This window comes from Bidens hawaiensis, unplaced genomic scaffold (assembly GCF_021521415.1).
Source record: "Bidens hawaiensis isolate Kalapana, Puna unplaced genomic scaffold, B.hawaiensis_p1.1 tig00015564_1, whole genome shotgun sequence".
Classification (NCBI taxonomy): domain Eukaryota; kingdom Viridiplantae; phylum Streptophyta; class Magnoliopsida; order Asterales; family Asteraceae; genus Bidens; species Bidens hawaiensis.
In genome coordinates, this window is record NW_027492395.1 from 217,388 (window position 1) to 238,257 (window position 20,870).

Genomic DNA, 20,870 nt, shown 5'->3' on the forward strand with positions numbered 1-20,870 from the left:
ATCTGTTAGTATGAGATTATTATTGATTACAAAATCGAAAGTTATGACTGTCACTAGTTAGATTGCTAGTATGGATTAATGTTGGGCAATCGTTAAAGATTTTGATTATTAAAATCTCATTTTCCTAAAATAAATAAAGGTTTACCTTAGCATACGCGTTGTTTTTTGGAGATTTGCCACCAAAGTTTCACATCTTGATTTTTTTGACCACTCAACTTTAGTTTAATATCCTGACTTGTTGGCCCCTCAACTTTGCTATTGAAATTTTTGCTCTTTCAATTTACAACTCTTTTCGACTTCTCGGCTTTTTTAATGAAAATTTTACACAATACTTTTATCTTTAAACACTGGTCAACAAACTTTTGTCACAAAACTTTTATTTTTTCAAATTTTGCCACAAAAATGCACGTTTAGACTTTCAACTTTAATTACAAAATATTTAATATAACAAATCAAACCGATACCAACCAAACACCTGCACGCAGCTAGAAATAACTGTTTACCTTAAAATAAAACCAGAAAAAAAATATTCACATGAATAACAAAATAATGGTATTTATATTCTTCTTCTTTTTCGTGTATATTGTTTCTTTTTTATATTTTATTTTTTGTTAGAAATAAAATGATATTTGATGTTGCATGAAATTCATGGTCAACGCTTTGACTTACTATATGATACAATTTTCAAACATTCATCCATTCCATAACAAATACTATGAATTTACAAAAGCTAAAGTCTTTCAGAAAGCTTCAAACTTATTATTATTATTATTATTACAATCAGTTACATTATTCACAGTCATTTGCTTCACAACCAGACCTTAAATCCAGTGTTTTTGAAAATGCACACCACCTGTTCGACGAAATGCCTGAGACAGATTTACCCAGTTTGATAAGTTCTAACCATAACCACCTTCTTTTCGAGTATGCCCGAAACAATAACAACACCCGAGCCCTCAAACACTTCATCGGAATCCGTCGGTTGGGTTTACCGGTCAACGGGGCAAGCTTTTCGTGCGTTTTAAAGATATGTGGAAGCTTAAGTGATCAAATAGTTGGAAAGATGATACATTGTGATTGTATTAAATATGGGTTTGTTGAGGAGGTTAGTGTGGGGACTTCTTTGATTGATATGTACACGAAAACGGACGGAGTTTGGGTTGCGGAGAAGGTGTTCGACGAAATGCCTGACCGAAATGTGGTGTCGTGGACTTCGATGCTTACCGGGTACTCGTTACGAGGACTTCATGATCGAGCGGTAGAGCTGTTCTTGCGGATGCAAGTGGAGGGAATCAAGCCGAACCCGTTTACGTTGGCTACGGTTCTTGGAGCGTTAGCTGACGGTGGTTTGGTTGTTAAAGGAATGCAGGTGCATAGTATGGTTGTTAAGTTAGGATTTGAGTTTACGACGTATGTGTGTAACTCTTTGATTAGTATGTATTCGAAATCACGAATGGTTCGGTCTGCAAAGGCGGTGTTTGATGGTATGGAGGTTCGAGACGCGGTTTCTTGGAACGGGATGATAGCGGGTTTGGTAACGAACGGTCACAATTTAGTCTCACTCGATTTGTTTCATAAAATGAGAATTTTTGGAGTCAAACTCACACAACCGGTATTCGTAACAATATTGAAAGTGTGTGCTAACATGAAAGAAATAGTTTTCACAAAACAAATACACGGTTTTGTGTCGAAAAACGGTACGGAATCGTATCCTAATATCAGAACCGCGCTCATGGTTTCGTACACGAAATGCTCTGAAATGGATGACATGTTGAGGATATTCGATACCATGAAGGGAGTTAACAATGTGGTGACGTGGACCGCGATGATTGGTGGATTAATACAAAACCGAGATGTTAATAAAGCGGTGGATTTATATCGTCAAATGTGTAAAGAAGGCGTTGAACCTAATGAATTTACGTATTCTACGCTTCTTGCTGCTCATCCGTTAATATCGGTTTACCAAATGCACGCACAATCTGTTAAAACAAATTACGAAACATCAACTTCGGTTGGTACCGCGCTTTTGGATACTTATATGAAAATAGGAAATAATAACGACGCGATAAAAGTTTTTGAACGCGTGGAGGAAAAAGATATTGTTACATGGTCGGCTATAATTGCAGGATACGCACAGTTAGGAGATGCTGACGGGGCGGTACGAGTGTTTCGCCAGCTGGCGAGTGACGGTGTGAGACCGAACGAGTATACGTTCTCGAGTATTTTAAACGCGTGTGCTGGTCGAATGGCGGCAGTCGGGCACGGGAAGCAGTTCCACGCAGGGGCGATTAAGGAAAACTATAATAACACGTTATGTGTAAGTAGTGCTCTTGTGACAATGTATGCGAAACGAGGTAACATCGAGAGTGCGAAAAAGGTTTTCGAGAGACAAACCGAACGAGATTTGGTGTCGTGGAATTCGATGATATCGGGATACGGGCAACACGGGTATGGCGAAAAAGCTCTTGAAGTATTCGAAAGAATGCGATTGGAAAAGCTGGAAATGGACGGGATAACGTTTATTGGAGTGATTACTGCGTGTACGCACGCGGGTTTGGTCAATGAAGGTGAAAGATACTTTAACATGATGGTGAATGATTTAAAGATTGACCCAACACCAGAACATTACTCGTGTATGGTTGATATGTACAGTCGAGCGGGATTACTCGAAAAAGCCTTGGCTTTTATAAACGACATGCCGTTGCCAGCTGGCGCGATGATCTGGCGGTCACTTTTGGCTGCGTGTCGTGTGCATAAGAATTTGGAAATAGGAAGATTAGCTGGGGAGAAACTTATGTCGTTAAAGCCGGAAGATTCGGCTGCTTACGTGTTGTTATCGAATCTATACGCGACAGCTGGCGATTGGCGAGAGCGGTCGAAAGTTAGGAGGTTGATGGATGAGAGGAATGTGAAGAAAGAAGCTGGTTGCAGTTGGATTGAAATCAAGAACAAGATTCACTCATTCGTTGCAGGCGATACTTCACATGCTTCGTCTGATCGTATTTATATTAAGTTGATAGAGTTACGTTTACGGTTAAGGGACACGGGTTATTTGCCAGATGTTAGTTATGTTCTTCAGGATGTTGAAGATGAGCATAAGGAGGATATACTTTTCCGTCATAGTGAGAGATTAGCGGTTGCGTTTGGGTTGATCGCGACGCCTCGTGGGACTTTGTTGCAGATTGAGAAGAACCTTAGGGTTTGCGGTGATTGTCATACCGTGTTTAAGTTGATTTCTAGGATTGAAGAGCGGGAGATAATCGTTCGGGATTCGAATCGGTTTCATCATTTTAAAGACGGTGTATGTTCTTGTGGCGAATATTGGTGATCAGTATGCAGATGAAGAAAACTGAGATGCGGGCCTGAAAGAGGCAACTCGAAAGAGGCGAGTTCCAACCCGTCTGGAGTTACAGGGTCGGGCCGTGAGTAAAACCCTGCAGCAGCCAGCGGACAGGATATTGTTGCTATTCAGCTTATGGCGGTCTGGCTAAACAGACCCAAATTTTTCCGTATGCAGTATGCAGTCACTATTTTGGTTATAATTTATTTTAATTATTTGGTAGATCAGGTGAAATAAACATTTTCTGATTTCTCACTTGTTGTCCCATTTTGAATTTTTGTGTTGGCCGCGGCTTGTGAACGACATTATATTTCTCAAAGAGTGAACTGCGGTTATCGTCTTAGTGGTTTATTCAAATTAGCCAGTTCAATCCAAAAGTTTCAAATTTGCTATTTTTCGTCCCTGAGGTTTCATTTTCATTAACATATTTTGGACTGAAATAGCAAATTTTAACAAATCGCGAGGACGAAAACCGCAATGAAAACGAAAACTTATGGACGAAAATTGCAACGTAAATGAAACTTTAGGGACGAAAATAACAAATTTTAAACTTTTGGGCTGAACTGGCAAATTTGAACAAACCACAAGGAAGAAAACCGCAGTTTGATGCATTTGGTTAACAAAACAATTATGTTTGTCGATGGTAACGATGGCAGATGAGAACAAAGATTGTCGCAGTTGTCGAGCCACAGTAATAAAGCATTAATAAGACCAATACAAGTTATATTAGTGTTCATGTTATCAAGTTCAAGTTTTGAGGGTTAACTTTATTACATGATTTAAAGGGTATAAAATTGATACATTCATTTGATTAACCTTCTTCTCCAAACTCCTTTGTAAACCTCTCATGAACCTCAATGTCACTTTTACTTACAGTTGGCTTCTGCCTTGCCAAAACCTTGTCAAAATCGGTTCGTGTAATCGGCGATGGACTAATCTGTATTATTAAGTTAATCAATGTCATAAACATCTTTGTTTATATCTTATACATTATCTAATAACATAAAGATTATATCACTTTTACTTACTAATCTGTATTATTAGTACCTTTTCAGCCAGGCCTTGTGCAGCCAGCTCCTGCATTGTTGTCTGAACCGCACCGGGTTCTTTGGGCCCACACGGGACCCACAAACCCTCATTCGTCTTAACAAAGAACATAGCATCTTGGGTTTTACGTATAGGTTCAAATAAAACATCCTTCACCTACAAAAAAAATTAAAAAAAATCAACATTAAGGTTAACAATTGCACATAAAGTGATGATTTCATGTAGAGTATGCAACTTTCACAAACATCAATATCCGAACCAGAAAATCCTTCGGTTTTACGAGCCAAACTTTCAAATTCGCTTTCGGTCAGGTTATTTGGAGTATCTCCTAAATGCACCTGTATGCCAAATCATATCATAACAAACCACATATTATACAACTTGAACATCTTTTTATTTACTTTTTTGAGTAAACCGCGGTTTGTCCAAATTTACGGTTTTAGTCCAATAGTTTTAAATTTGCGATTTCCGTCCATGTGGTTTCATTTCACTTGCAATTATCCCCGATCCCACTAACACTGTTAAGTATGGTCCTTAAACCCATCAACGTGCCCCTCATGTCAGGGGCAGTTTTGTCCTTTTTCTCCCCAAATAAACCCCAACCCTAATTCGCAAGCCCTCTTCACGGGAGGGTTGGGGTGTATTTGGGGGGGGGGGGGGAGGACAAAGCTGACCCTGACATGAGGGGCACGTTGATGGGTTTAAGGACCAGACTTAACGGTGTTAGTGGGATCGGGTTTAATTGCAAGTGGAATGAAACCACTTGGACTAAAACTGCAGATTTGGACAAACCGCAGTTTACTCTACTTTTTTTTTTCATTTGTTAAGGTTAAATGAGTATATTTGTGCAGGAAAGATCTCACTTTGAATATGTGCTTGCGAGCATTTGAATCCAGAAGTGGAATGTATATACATTTATCAAATCGTCTTCGGATATCCTGCAAGGACCATCATGTTTTGAAATATGGATCATCAATGAGTAACCAATTTACTAAATGTTACTTAAAAAGATTATAATTTCTTCTGAAAACCTGATCAATAGAGTATGGTGTATGTGGGGCTGCAAGTACAAGAACCTTACCATCATGGGTACCTGCAGCCTGAAAAATAGAGTTGGTATTATCTATTATCTAATATATATTTTGTGCCGCTAAGCCGTCGTTGGGCCACTTCCGGCACCTAACTTGTCCATATCATTTTTTTCGTTAAGGTACCATAACGAAATAACGGAAGTTGACCGAATGAAAAAAAATTTCTTTTGTTTTTTTAATTCCTATATCATAACGAACGTGACGGAAAACAACTGAATTTGCATATTCTCTACGTCTCAACGCCTACGACCGACAACGCTTGGTTTTACCAACGCCCGAGTTTACCGAGCGACGCTAGACACACCACCCCACTAGTCCACCAAATTTATCTCCGGTACCGTGACAAATGTAGCTGAAATCGACCGAATTCGTGTCCAGTTACCTCTCAATGCCCAGGTACGACAATGCTTGTGTTTTACCACCGTTCGGTTTTACCGACCAAAAAAACGTCGTTTTAAATAATTTATTTTTTTATATGTTAATTAGACGAATATTTTTTTTTGGACGCTAAGGTTTTACTAATGGTGTCTATACTGTAATGAACGTAAACGACACTAACTGAATGATATAACGTTCGGGCTTTACCGACGTTCGATAACTACCAACACCCCGGTTTCAACGTATAAATCCCTTTACAAATTAACAATAGAAACTGCGGATTTGTGGATAACCAAGACCTTATAATTTTCTGTATTAATATGAACAAAAACTACACTTTACAAATGTCTCCTTATATTGCTCAAATAATTAATAAACGAATCCGTTATTATAAGACGGTGAAGCGTGGGAAAACAATAATTTAAACTTTAATCAACGTTAATGGTTTGATAATGACTAATTATATTAATGTGACTAGTTCATCAATGACGTTATATGTCGCATACATGTCTTTAAACACTTGATTAAACATGTATAAAAGTCAAAATGTTTTTTTTACTGGAAAATACGAGTTGAGGCGTTGGCCAACGGTAGTTACCTTCATCTGACTAAGAATTCCAGTTATGACGCATCTTGCAGCTTCAACTCCATTGCTTTCGCCTCGCGGGGCACTTAAACATTCAATCTCATCAATGAAGATGACTGACGGCTTACTTTCGCGAGCCATTCGAAAAAGATTTGAAACAAGTTTGTCACTTTCGTGCCCCCTAGTTGAAACAATATCTGATGAAGAAACACTGCACAAAAGCAATAGGCCAAGCTAATGAATACATACATACATACATATATATATAGGATGAGTATCGTTACAGAACCCTTAAATTATTTAAGAACTTGAAAGAACCCTTGAAAACTAACGTTTTTTATAAAAAATTTTGTATGTTAATGTTAGTTGAGTGTAGCTTTATCATTTTTTTATATCTATTTTTACGATTACAGTTTTGAAAATTAGTTTTTATACATATCTATGTTTTGTTTTACACCTATGTAAATTTGTTAGTACATAAATTTTACACATATGTAAACTTGTTATTTATATATGTAATCAAATTTTTTTATATAAAATATGATAAAACTACTCTTAAATAATGTTAGTATATAAAAAATTTTAAAAAATGTTTGGTTGTTTAGAGTTCCTAACAGTTTTTAACTTTTTTGAGAACTATTTTGGATCACAAAAAAACTCAAAAATAAAAAAATCATAAAACAAATAAAAAACGCAAATATGAAAAAAGTAAAAAACAAAACAAAAAACAAAATTCTTATTTATCATCCCGGTTTCATAAAAAAAATCCAAAAACATTTCGGTTTAGCTAAATTATACATATATGTATAATATGTACATACATGTTTTTTTATACACATAATTTAAGTTAAATGATAATGTAAATATGTGTGCATTACGTAACTAGAGATTAAATAAAATTATACATATGTGTATAATACGAAGTTTTTTTCTTATAAAACCGAAATGAAATATAAGAACTTTGGTTTTTTTATTTTTAACAATTTTTGTTTTTGTTTTGTTTTATAATTTTTTTAAATATTTTTTTAGAGGTTTTTTTATTGGTCTAAAATGATTCTCAAAGTTCTCAATCAAATGGTTCTCTTAGTATCCTTACCCTATATATATGTGTGTGTACGCGCACGCTGTGATTACAAATTTTACACCTGAAAAATGTAGAGTATGCTTCAGTAGCAACAGCTTTTGCCAAGTACGATTTTCCGGCACCCGGAGGACCATACAAAAGAAAAGTTCTCCAGGGCTGCCTTTTGCCTGCATGAGTGCATGGAAACAATTTATCAGCTAAACAAATTAAGATGATGAATATTTATAAGTTGAGTAAATTCTCTTTTAAATGTCTAATGTTTCATTGAACTTTAAAGAATTTTGTTTTTAATTCCTTGGCTTATTGTTGGAAAGGCAAAATAGAAAGAAAAATGACCAAAATAACGCTTTGACCAGTCAATGTTGACAAAATGTCTTAATGTGTACCTTAAAATTCGTTGACCGATGACCGGTCACTAATTTTTTAATCAGTACTCAGGAATTTTAACCAATCAAATTCTGCCACTCGTCAAAAAATATTCTGTTGGAAACCAAAATAAACATGGTAGGACGCCGAAATAACCTCGTCGGGCGCCTAAATAATCCCGTTGGCTTCGAAAAAAAAAAAACTAGTGACCTAAGGGTTTTATGACGAGTGGCGAATTTGGATGGTTAAAACTTAAAAAATCCCGTGTAAGTGAGTTTTAGAGTAGACGTACATTGTGAAAATTGGTTGATCAAATAGACATTTTGTTTATTGTCTCGAAAAGGAAATGTTTATTTTTGTAAAACGTAAACTCAAAGTTTAATTTTTTAGCCGGTAAAATGTTCATTTTGGTGATTTTCTCAAATATAAATGATATATAAGTTGAACAAGTGCAGATATCAAAAAATCAAATGACTAAGCTAACACTTGTTGATTATGAACAAAATATGATGTGGCCAAGCTTACTAATTACCAATGAAGAAATGAGGAAATCGAACGGGCATAATATGCGCTTCCTGTAAAGCTTGTTTAGCACTCTCGAGTTCAGCAACATCACTCCACTTCACATTCGGTTTCTCCTGAACAATCGCATAGTGCAATCCCTCGAAATCTCCTTCTCCATCCTTCGGTTTTGCCTTCGAACGTGCAGCCACCCTTGCATAACTGCCACTAGCAGCGGGGACAACAATGCCCTCATCAAGGACAGCTCTAATTTCCTCAGCACGACGCAAGTACTCAGTGAACTTTTGCGTGATTGCTTCTCGAATCTTTGGGTTTCTTTCGTACTTTAAGTGAGAATTGAAGTATTCCAACGCGTTCATGTATAAGGGGAACGCTTTAGCGTAATTACCTACGTTGTCTTCTTGCACAGCTTGTTTTACGTACTCGATCGCTTGTTCTTTAAAATTGCTGTATATCAAAAGTATGATTAATGGCTTCCAAAATTCAAACTTTTTTTATTTTACCTATTAGTATTAACTGCTTTTTTATTCTTTAATTTTCTTTTGGGGCGAATCAAAAATAAGTTGAGTGTTAGCAAGCCCGTGACACCTCTCAACTTTTCTTCTAGATTCGTTAGTGACTTTTGGTGTGGATACAAAAACAAATGAAAAAATCATTATGTTCTTAAGGATTTGAAAAAGTATTACTTTGTTGTTTACGCTAGTGATAAAAAAGAATGGTCGTGATTTTACAACAACTGGGTTCGACGACCAATATTGATTTTAAGGCCTTTGAACTGGATTCATTGTTTGTCTAATGGTTTATAGCTTGCATATTTAATGAGAGTGAGTGGGATTTGAATTTGACGTATCTGGGATAATTCTACGTGAAAAAATAAAAGTGAAGTGACTTACGAGTAATTTGGACGTTGGGGGCTCTCCTTGACTCGTTCTTCATTCTTCAGTCTTGTCTTGGGATCCTCCCCATGTCCTCCGTACTTCAGTTTTGTCTGGGGATCCTCCTTGTCTCCTTCGTTCTTTAGTTTTGTCTCGGTATCTTCTCTGTCTTTTTCTCCGGCCTTCAGTTTTGTCTCGAGATTCTCCCTGTCTCCTCTGAACTTTAGTTTTGTCTGGGGATCCTCCCTAACTCCCCCACTTGGTAGCTTTGTCTCGAGATCCTCCCCATCTGCTTCTCCGTTCTTCAGCTTTGTCTCGAGATCCTCCTTATCTGCTTCTCTATTCTTCATTTTTGTATTGGGATCCACCCCGTCTGCTTCGTTCTTCAGTTTTGTCTCGGGATCCTCTTCGTTTCCTTCTCCATTCTTCAATTTTGTCTCGACATCCTCCCTGTTGGCTTCCCCGTTTTTTATTTTTGTCTCAGCATCCTCCTTATCCCCTCCATTCTTCAATTTTGGCTCGGTATCCACCCTGTCTATTCCGTTCTTCAATTCCACAACCGGAACCTTCCCATCTCCATTCTTCGGTCCACGCCTCGCATCAGGGCCCACAACGCAAGTACTCAAAGAACTTAATGATTGTTTCAATAACTTTAGAGACTTTTTCATAGTGCAAACAACACTTAGATTAATCAAATTAAGATGTCTTGAATTTAAGCATGGGGACTAATATTTTATACGTTCATGATTCATCATTTCCTTGAAGCGACGACTTTTTATGCGTTGACTTTTTCATGCCACAAGTTCGATCATTTAATGTTCTTTTTCAACTCAATATTCTCTACCTATGTGTGTGAAGAGGTAGGTCCCAGCAGAGCCCAGTTGGACCCACAGGACTCACCTTGAAGAGAGACGTCTGCGCAGAAACCAACTGGATCCGCAGGACCCACCATGCTCAGAGACGTGACGTCCTTACGCGCAGTACGCAAGCTGTTCCCGCAGGAAATGCCTCCCAATGGTGAAGTACTCTGCCTGTTCCCGCAGCTGCGGATACAAGCCATCAGGGAAGGCCACCCGCGCAGCAAGGCTACACGCACAAGGCACTTAGCTCTCAATAATTCAGTAGTCACCTGAAGGAATGAGCAAAGCCGGGAACAATCCCGCACAAAGGCGGGAGAGGGAATACTCCCGCCCAAATGAGCCAGTCCGTACGATACTGGAAGATCTTTTGTACTGTACCTGACGAGGTATGGGCAAAAGATCTGACCAGAGATACGACAGCCCATTGACAACAGTATGGCGAGCAGCATGCTCTTGTACTGTATGTCACTATTAGCCGCTACCTACTCACCAACTCCTGTCATACCACGTGCATAGCCTGCAGTTGGTGGAAAAGGAATAGTACACAGCAGGCCTGGTCATTATCAGCCACTGCCTACCCACCAACTGCCAGCATGGCATGTGCGTAGGCCACAGTTGGTAGAACAGGAATACTATTCAGCCGGCTATACCCTCTTGGAAACCTACCTTCGGCTATAAATACCCCAAATGGTATGATCATCTCATCTTATCTTGTATCTTACATCTTATACCTGATATCTGCTCTAGCTATCTCTTAATATACACTTATATTCAAGAGCAATCTAGTCTGATTCTCACGCCGGAGGGTGGTCACAAGGAGGTACCCCCCCCCTTCTCAGTAACGAGCTCACGGTGTCTGTTTTGCAGGTTATTAGAAGAACCATCTTTGCCGGATCTAACCCCTCGTGGGAAACATCTATTTAACCCCCAGATTATCCGTAATCTGCCCGGGGTCGATTAGTGTTTCTTCATTGGCGCCATCCGTGCATAAAAGCTAGAACTTCATTTCTTTTCAGTTTTTTCAAACTTCTGGAAAGATGGTTAAAGAAACTCCGGTAACCACAACCCCAGCTACTCAGGGGAATACCGGCGACTACACAGTTTTTACGAACACTACCCCGGTTACCCAAGCCGGGGCAAGTGCAGTAAATTTTGCGAACACTACCCCAGTTACCCAAGCTGGGGCAAGTGCAGTAAATAATCGCTCACTGGGATTCACCGATACCCAGTTAGAGAGACAACGAACGAGGCTCCCCCGCCAAACACTCGATGAAGTTAAAGCGTGGGCGGAAGCACGTCAAAAAGAATTCCAAGCCGAGTTGGATGAACGCTTACGTTCACTCCAACAGCCTGAGGAATTCGGAGAGTACTGGGACAATGATTCGGAGGAATCCGATAGTGACGCAAACCCTCGTCATAGGGCGAAAGGGAAGCGTAAGGAAACGGACTCCCAACCGATAAGGCGTTTTGGAGAAACCTTCAAACCAAAAAACGCAGGTGGAAACCCGCGTGACTTCTCCAAAACATTTACACCAACTGCTGCAAAGGCGGGAACGTCCAAATTTGCAAGGGACATTGCGGAAGCAATCGTCCCGAAAAGTGCCAAACAGATGTCCAACATCGGCACTTACGATGGTATATCTGATCCAGACGATCATTTGAACAGGTTCATAGCGGGGGCAACCGTCAGTAGTTGGACGGAACCTACGTGGTGTTACATGTTCCAAATGACGCTTGTTGGGCAGCTAGAGCGTGGTTCGATCGTCTACCGGTCCACCACATCTACGATTGGGAAGACTTCCAGCAAAAATTTAGCCAACACTTCAGCCAACAAAGAAAGTATACCGAAGAGCAATGGACAATCCTCAAATGCATTCGAGAGGAAGATGAATCTTTGCCAGACTTCATCACTCGCTTCAACTTAAAGAAGCTAAGTCTGGGTAATATTAGCGAAGATCTTTGTGACAATCGTCAATTTCAGGTTAACTCCGTTAACTCAACTCCGTCAATTCAAACTTTAAGATCGTTGAATCTATAACGTACACTTCATTACATTTAAACTAGGGTTTAAATGACGCGTAACACTTACTACATGTGTAGTCTTTCGGGATTTGCACCGAAACGCAAACGAGTTGACGCAAACGATTGATAAATAAACGATAAACGTAAAAACAATAATTATGTGATTATTATGTGTTAGGATTATGTGCTATGTGATAAAACTATGGTCATGTTAACTTATTGGGCAAGTATGATGGAATGTTCTAGAAAAACAACACTTGGAAAGAAGAGGGACTAGAGTGTAACTTGTATTATTATAAATACATCACTAATAAACAAACCCTAACTTATTATTAACCTACAACCCTAAATCGGCTCTCTCTCCCTCTCTTGATCCACGGCTGCCGTCCACCTTCATCACACACACACACATCAATCAAGAGATTAATCCAAGAACTAGGTGCTAGGAAGGTATACTTGATCATCTCTTACCTCCTTGTTGTGTAATTTTGATGTTTAATGGGTTGTATGTAAACCCTAACTCAGCCGATTATATGTATGTATGTGATCAATATGATAGTTGTTAGTTGGATAATAGATTGATAACTAGATTGATGTTGTTGCATGATTGATTGTTGTTCTTGATTTGAATTAAAACACAAACCCTAATCTTGTATGTATGGTGTGATTTATATGCATGGATAGTAGTTATGGTGTCTAGAGGGTTATATGGATGCATGATAGTTCATAGATTGTTATGATGTTGAGTTTTGATGTGAACAGATTCTGGACAGAATATATATACGATGTTTAACTGACTGTAACGAAGTGTAAACGTGAAAAATTGATTGAGATTGTGAGTACTGCAGTAAACTAGGTTGAGTCTAGTTTCTATAAAGTATAAATTCGTAATTTTTGGATAAGTGGAAGTATACTTTTATGATTTTACAAAAACGTGATGCAAAGCTGAGCTGTTAGACCTGCTGTTAGGTTATATTGTAAATTCTATATCTCATGAACTACGAGGCCAATTGGGTTGGTTCCACTTCTGGAAGTTGACTCACTGAGTTAGGAACCAAACCCAAGTGGTCTTGCATTTATTGGATTTTTCGTTTACCGGGAATTGCAAATAACATTCTGTTGTGCATGAATCTGACTGATATGAGTTTACTGTAGTGTTTTGATCATTATGAGAAATCTATATGGAATAAAAATAATATAAAATATGTTCTGGAAACCTAAGACATGTATGTTTCAGTGGTGATTTTTGGTGAATTAATTGAGATGATATGATCGGTGAAATAGTACAATCTTTCAAGTAGAAATTCTGTCACAATGAAACTAGCTGCTGAGTTGTATAGGAATGCATGAAATATGATAGTTTTTATATAATTGTGGTATTTTGACCAAAATACCCTTGCGGGGAATAATTGCTAGTTGATTGCCATGAATTGACCAAATTGCCCTTATGGGGAATAATAGTTAGTTAGTCTTTGTTTGTTGACCAAAATGCCCTTACGGGAATAATTGCTTGTAAGTATGTTATTAATACATGACACGAAAGTAATTGCTCACTCGTGTATCGTATCACAATTGTACTTGTTTAAATCACACACGGTTCACAAACGAAACACGAAACATGATACGTGCATAGGTATTATGTGCCGAGTCTAGAGACTCGTTAAACGTTCCGATACTTAGAAAATCTCTTTGTTATTTTAGAACGCTAGAGAGTTTTCTACGACGCGCATCACTCGGTGATCTAATTTGGAATATTCTTCGCAAACAGTGAGTTCACTTACCCCGCTCTTTGAACTGTTTTCAAACGTTTTTCACTTGGGGGAGATAACATACTCCGATAAACGCATTTTTGAGATAAACACATATTTAAGATTTTGTTATAAATTATATATATCACTTGTAGAGGCTAAGCGGCACGTAACCCTTGAAGTCCCACGCATCGAACCGGTTAATATTTGGAATAGCGAGTCACTGTTGAGTAGTACTACTGGGTTTGACAAACCCCACCCGACGCTAAGCTCAACTGGAGGTTGAGTGGGTGTAATTTTTGGCTAACACTTACCATGGTCTGGGTTGACCTGGTGACGGGCACTTGATAAACAGTCAGCTTCGGTCTCGAACCACTTAGTAATACTTGTTGTATAGATTAGCTACCTATCGATATATAATTTGACATAACATTATCTGGTAACACTTAAACGCTGTAACGTGGTTACACACTTAAACGCTGTAACGTGGTTACACACTTAAACGCTGTAACGTGGTTACACACTTAAACGCTGTAACGTGGTTACACACTTAAACGCTGTAACGTGGTTACACACTTAAACGCCGTAACGTGGTTACGCAAAACTTTTAAACGCCGTAACGTGGTTACGCAAAACTTTTAAACGCCGTAACGTGGTTACGCAAAACACTTAACGAAAACGCTGAACTCAAACGCTAAACGATTTGTCTTATATAACTTGTGAACTCACCAACCTCGTGTTGACCCCTTTTAGTATGTTATTCTCAGGTAGCCGAGGCGGGCGCGCGGTTTAGGAGCATGCATTAATTGTTAAACATCTTACTCTGCAAACTTAATTTTAACATTTACATTTGGTTTTAAGTCGTCCTGCGTGACGCAACTTTTGAATTAAGGTTTTACGCTTCCGCACTTATTTTTCATTTAAACGTTTTCTTTGGTTTGGTTATAACTAATGATTCCGATCCTGCCAGTTCACACCCTCTGACGGTAAAACTCCGTTAGTGGATTTTGAGGGTGTGACAGATTGGTATCAGAGCCATTGGTTATAGCGAACTAGAAACTGCATGCATACTAGACTATAACCGCGACGACCCATTAGTTATAATGATACGCACTGCATAGGTTTGTGTAGTCTTGAAATCTTATTTCTTTACCTCCTTTACTCATACGCGCGCATATACCCGGCCTACCTGTAGAAATGTCGACGCCACCCTCATCATCATCCGATTCAATGACGCATGCTCACGGGAAGGAACCGCAGTTACCTACTGCCTCGCCACCCCGCGTAGTCCCGGAACTCGAAGCTCCTGCACCGAAGAGGTACCGCCTATCCGGAGGCTTGTATGACAACGACGTTAGCTGGGAATGGTACCCCAACATGATCAGACGTATGGTCTACCGTGAACAAGTTCCCCCATTGCCTCACCCGAACCACCCTGCTTACCCTAACACTCTACCACCTATAACCGAACCTGTAGAGCGAGTTCTCGCAGCTGTCGTTTCTTGTTTGGAGCGTGATGTGGGTTACATGCGCTACACTAGAGAAAATGTTGCCAGACTGTTTAAAGATGGAACCGAGACTCAGGAGGAGATTGCCCGCATGGCAGCGGCAATGAAAGAAATGCAAGAGACTAGTGAGCAACAAACCAAGGTTATGATGAAGATACAAGCCGAGATGATAGACTTGCAAGAGCAACTCCAAGAAGCAAGGACCCGAACCGAAATAGCATTAGAACGTTGCGATATCCTACAAATGCAACTTGCCCAGAACGTAGCAGAACCTGAGGCAGAGCCCGAGGCAGAGCCTGATGTAGAACCTGAAGAAGATCCCGAAGAGGAGCCTGAGGAGGATCCCGAGGAAGATCCCGAGGAGGATCCCGAGGAAGATCCCGAGGAGGAACCCGAAGAAGAACCGGAGGAGGAACCGGCTGAGGAGGAGGCACATTCAGAGGTGTCCTCAGATGACGACATTTAGTGATGATGACACTTAGATGGAGGGGTTGTCTCCATCCGAACTATTATTTTTCTATGATTCTAGGAAATGGCCGGAAGAAACGCTGGACGAGGACGTGGTAACATCAGCATGACTGCAGCTGAACTCCAAACCCTGCTGAATGACCATGTTGCTGCCGCTTTAGCTGCACACGTTCAAAATCAAACAGGAGGTCCGAATGGAACATGTACCTTCAAGAACTACTTAGACTGCAAGCCCAGTACGTTTAAGGGCACTGAGGGAGCTATAGGCTTCCTGCGTTAGGCTGAGAAGGCCGAGTCGGCCTTTGAGATGTGTAATTGTCCCCCTGCCAGTAGGGTCAAATTCGCTGCTGGGACACTTGAGGATTCCGCCCTCACTTGGTGGAATTCGAACGTCCAGATCCTTGGATTGGAACTGGCTAACGCGATGAACTGGGAGGAGTTCAAAAACATGATGCGAGAGGAGTACTGTCCGAGGGAAGAAATTTCGAAGTTAGAGTCGGAGTTTTGGTCGTTGAAAATGGTGGGTTCAGAGATTGAAGCCTACACTACTCGTTCGCACGAGTTGGCAGTGATGTGTCCGCGGATGGTGGATCCGCCGAGCAAGAGAATAGAGATGTACATTGATGGGTTAGCACCACAGATTCAGGGTATGGTGACGTCTTCCAGACCAGCCACGATCCAACAAGCGATCCGTTTGGCTCACAAACTGACGGATCAGGCTGTGACCCAGGGTGCGTTACCACCGAGGGGTTCGACTGTTAAAGCCCGTGACAACCCGAGTAATGACCACGTCAGCAACAGTAACAACAACAGCAACCCGAACAGCGGGAAGAGAAAGTTTGACAACACCAGATCTTCATCCTCAAACCTCCCACCGCAACACCACTACCGTAAGCCCGAATTTACTCGGAGTTTCAACACTCAGAATCACAACAACAACAACAACGGTAGCGGGCAGGTTTCGAGCGGATATGTTGGGAAATATCCAAAGTGCAACAGGTGCAACTTTCATCATGTTGGTCAGTGTGACCGTGTCAAGTGTCAAAGATGCGGAAAGATAGGTCACCAAGCGAAGGAATGTAGAGGAGACCTTGCGGCGAAGGGTGCTCCTAAGCCACCGATGAAGACTAAGGGATGTTTTGAATGTGGACAGGAAGGTCATTTCCGGAAGGATTGCCCCAAGCTGAAACATAATGACAACAATGGGGGCAATGGAAGTGGCAGTAACGGTGGAGGAAATGGCAAAGGAAGAGCGTTTGTGATTGGATCGGGTCAAGCCCGCAGAGATCCGCATGTGGTGTCTGGTAAGTTCCCTGTAAACGATTGTTTTGCTTCTGTTTTGTTTGACACTGGAGCTGATAGGAGTTTTGTGTCAAAGGCCTTTAGCCAACTTTTAAACCTTACTCCAACCCCGTTAGACGCTAAGTTTCCTGTTGAATTAGCTAACGGTAAAACTGTAATAACAACTCATATACTTGCGGGATGTAAGTTGAAACTGTCAGGTCATGTCTTTGACATCGACCTTATTCCTTTTACGCTTAGTAGTTTCGATGTCGTTGTCGGCATGGACTGGTTATCCGAGAACCGAGCGGAGATTATATGCCATGATAAGATAGTCCATATTACCACCCCTTCCGGCGAGATCATTTCGGTCCGAGGCGAGAGAAGCGGCATGACCAACAGCATCATCACCCTTATGAAAGCACAGAAGTATCTACGAAAGGGTCATCCGGCAATTTTGGCGCAGATTGTTGAGAAACCCGCGGAGGAGAAACGAATTGAAGACATACCGGTTGTGCGAGACTTTCCGGAAGTTTTCCCGGAGGATTTGCCCGGACTCCCTCCTATTCGTCAAGTCGAATTCCAAATCGAGTTGACACCCGGTGCAGCACCCATAGCACGAGCCCCGTATCGACTCGCACCGGCGGAACTTCAGGAGTTGTCCACTCAGTTGCAAGATTTGTTGGATAAGGGTTTTATCCGACCTAGCTCATCGCCATGGGGAGCCCCTGTTTTGTTTGTCCGAAAGAAAGACGGGACTTTCCGAATGTGCATCGACTACCGGGAGTTGAACAAGATGACGGTCAAGAACCGTTATCCTTTACCCCGAATTGATGATTTGTTTGACCAGCTTCAGGGATCGAGTTACTACTCGAAGATCGATCTACGATCCGGTTACCACCAGCTGAGAGTGCGCGAAGAAGATGTTTCAAAGACGGCTTTCAGAACACGGTATGGTCACTACGAGTTTTCGGTTATGCCTTTTGGCCTAACCAACGCGCCAGCCGTATTTATGGATCTCATGAATCGAGTATGCAAGGCGTACCTCGACAAGTTTGTGATTGTTTTTCATTGATGATATTCTCGTCTACTCCAAGAACGAGACTGACCACGAAGAGCACTTAAGGATAATTCTGGAACTACTGAAGAAGGAACAATTGTATGCTAAACTCTCGAAATGTGAATTTTGGCTTCGCGAAGTTCACTTTTTAGGACATGTAATCAACGAGAATGGTGTCCATGTCGATCCCGGTAAGGTAGAGGCCATCAAAAACTGGGAAGCACCTAAGACTCCGACTGAGGTGCGACAATTCCTAGGACTGGCCGGCTACTACCGGCGTTTCATCGAGGGATTTTCAAAAATTGCTCAACCCCTCACCGCTTTGACCCACAAGGGCACTAAGTACAATTGGGGTGACGCGCAAGAATCCGCTTTTCAACTGTTGAAAACCAAGCTTTGTAGCGCCCCTATTTTAGCCCTCCCCGAGGGAACGGAGAATTTTGAGGTACACTGTGACGCATCTATACAAGGTCTCGGTTGTGTGCAGATGCAACTCGAGAAGGTTATAGCCTACGCCTCTCGACAACTACGGGTTCACGAGAAGAACTATACGACCCACGATTTGGAACTCGGAGCTGTAGTGTTTGCTCTAAAGATATGGAGGCATTACTTGTACGGTACCAAGTTTACCATTTACACCGACCACAAGAGTCTCCAACATATCTACGATCAGAAAGAGCTGAACATGCGACAGCGTCGTTGGGTCGAGCTGCTTAAAGATTATGATTGTGCCATCAAGTACCACCCTGGCAAGGCCAATGTGGTGGCCGACGCCCTCAGCAGGAAAGAAACAGATAAACCCAGACGAGTGAGAGCATTGCAACTCACGATTCATGCCAGCTTACCCGATCAGATTCGCGATGCGCAACTGGAAGCTTTGAAAGATGATAATCTTCCATCGGAATTCATGCGGGGCATGAGCAAGCAACTTGAAACCAGATCGGACGGGGACCGATATTTTGAGAACCGGATTTGGGTTCCACGATACGGAGAGTTGAGAACTCTAGTGATGGACGAAGCTCACAAGTCCCGATATTCTATCCACCCTGGCTCAGATAAAATGTATCATGATTTAAAGGAACTTTACTGGTGGCCGAACATGAAAGCCGACATTGCCACCTACGTGAGCAAATGCTTGACTTGTGCCAGAGTCAATATAGAATACCAGAAACCATCTGGTCTACTGCAACAACCGGAACTCCCAATGTGGAAATGGGAACAAATCTCAATGGACTTTATTACGGGTTTGCCTAAGACACCGACGGGATGCGATACCATCTGGGTGATCGTTGACCGATTGACTAAATCGGCACACTTCTTAGCAATTAAAGAAACAGACAAAATGGAAAGACTGACTCGTGTCTACATGAAGGAAGTAGTGTCGAGACACGGAGTGCCTGTCTCGATCATTTCCGATCGAGATTCTCGTTTTACCTCACACTTTTGGAAGTCGCTGCAAAGCGCACTGGGCACACGTCTTGATATGAGTACCGCATACCATCCTCAGACGGATGGGCAAAGTGAACGGACTATCCAGACCCTGGAGGATATGTTGCGTGCATGCGTCTTAGATTTCGGAAAAAGTTGGGAACCCCACTTACCCTTGGTAGAGTTTTCGTATAATAACAGCTACCACGCAAGTATTAAGGTAGCGCCGTTTGAAGCGCTGTACGGACGGAAGTGTCGATCACCACTCTGCTGGGCAGAGGTGGGTGATAGCCAAATCACTGGTCCGGAACTGGTACTCGAAACCTCGGAAAAGATTGTTCAAATCCGAAATTGCATGGCAGCAGCACGAGATCGCCAAAAGAGTTACGCCGACAAGCGCCGAAAACCTCTCGAATTTCAAGTGAACGATCGGGTGTTACTCAAAGTCTCACCTTGGAAAGGTGTGGTTCGCTTTGGTAAGCGAAACAAACTCAACCCACGGTATGTTGGTCCGTACCGGATAACTGAGCGCATTGGTCCGGTGGCGTACCGACTGGACCTACCAACAGAACTCAGTGGCGTACACGATGTATTCCACGTATCAAATTTGAAGAAATGCCTATCTGATGAAACCCAAGTAGTCCCTTTGGAGGAACTGCAAGTTGATGAACAGTTACGGTTCATTGAGGAACCAGTCGAAGTTTTGGATTGGGAAACCAAAACACTCAAACACAGCAAAATTCCAATCGTTAAGGTTCGTTGGAACTCGAGACGTGGAGCGGAGTTCACGTGGGAACGCGAGGATCAAATGATGAAAAAGTATCCTCACCTTTTTGAAGGGCTAACCAAACACCGAAAACCGCGAAACCCGGCAAACCGTCAAACATCACCGAAGGTATGAATTAAATTTCGGGACGAAATTTCTTTTTACTAGGGGATGATATGACAAACTGAAAATTTTTCTTCTTACTCTTTCAGACTCTCATCACGACTTGACTCAAATTTTCGGGACGAAAATTCTTTAACATGGGAATGATGTGACAATCGTCAATTTCAGGTTAACTCCGTTAACTCAACTCCGTCAATTCAAACTTTAAGATCGTTGAATCTATAACGTACAGTTCATTACATTTAAACTAGGGTTTAAATGACGCGTAACACTTACTACATGTGTAGTCTTTCGGGATTTGCACCGAAACGCAAACG

General features: G+C 41.2%; 2 protein-coding genes across 2 annotated transcripts; one reads left to right on the forward strand and one right to left on the reverse strand.

Moving 5' to 3' along the window:
* Positions 1-648: 648 nt before the first annotated feature.
* LOC143549431 (pentatricopeptide repeat-containing protein At2g27610-like) lies at positions 649-3,621 on the forward strand. The gene has a single exon (XM_077040329.1). It carries the CDS (start codon positions 716-718, stop codon positions 3,326-3,328), a length of 2,613 nt encoding a protein of 870 aa, XP_076896444.1. The 5' UTR covers positions 649-715; the 3' UTR covers positions 3,329-3,621.
* A 530-nt stretch (positions 3,622-4,151) lies between these two features.
* LOC143549432 (protein SUPPRESSOR OF K(+) TRANSPORT GROWTH DEFECT 1-like) lies at positions 4,152-8,788 on the reverse strand. The gene is made up of 8 exons (XM_077040330.1): positions 8,425-8,788; positions 7,588-7,693; positions 6,455-6,653; positions 5,419-5,487; positions 5,251-5,325; positions 4,627-4,725; positions 4,388-4,543; positions 4,152-4,277 (listed from the first exon to the last, which is right to left on the reverse strand). The coding sequence occupies exons 1-8, from the start codon at positions 8,771-8,773 to the stop codon at positions 4,152-4,154; spliced, it is 1,179 nt and encodes a 392-aa protein (XP_076896445.1). The 5' UTR covers positions 8,774-8,788.
* Positions 8,789-20,870: the final 12,082 nt, after the last annotated feature.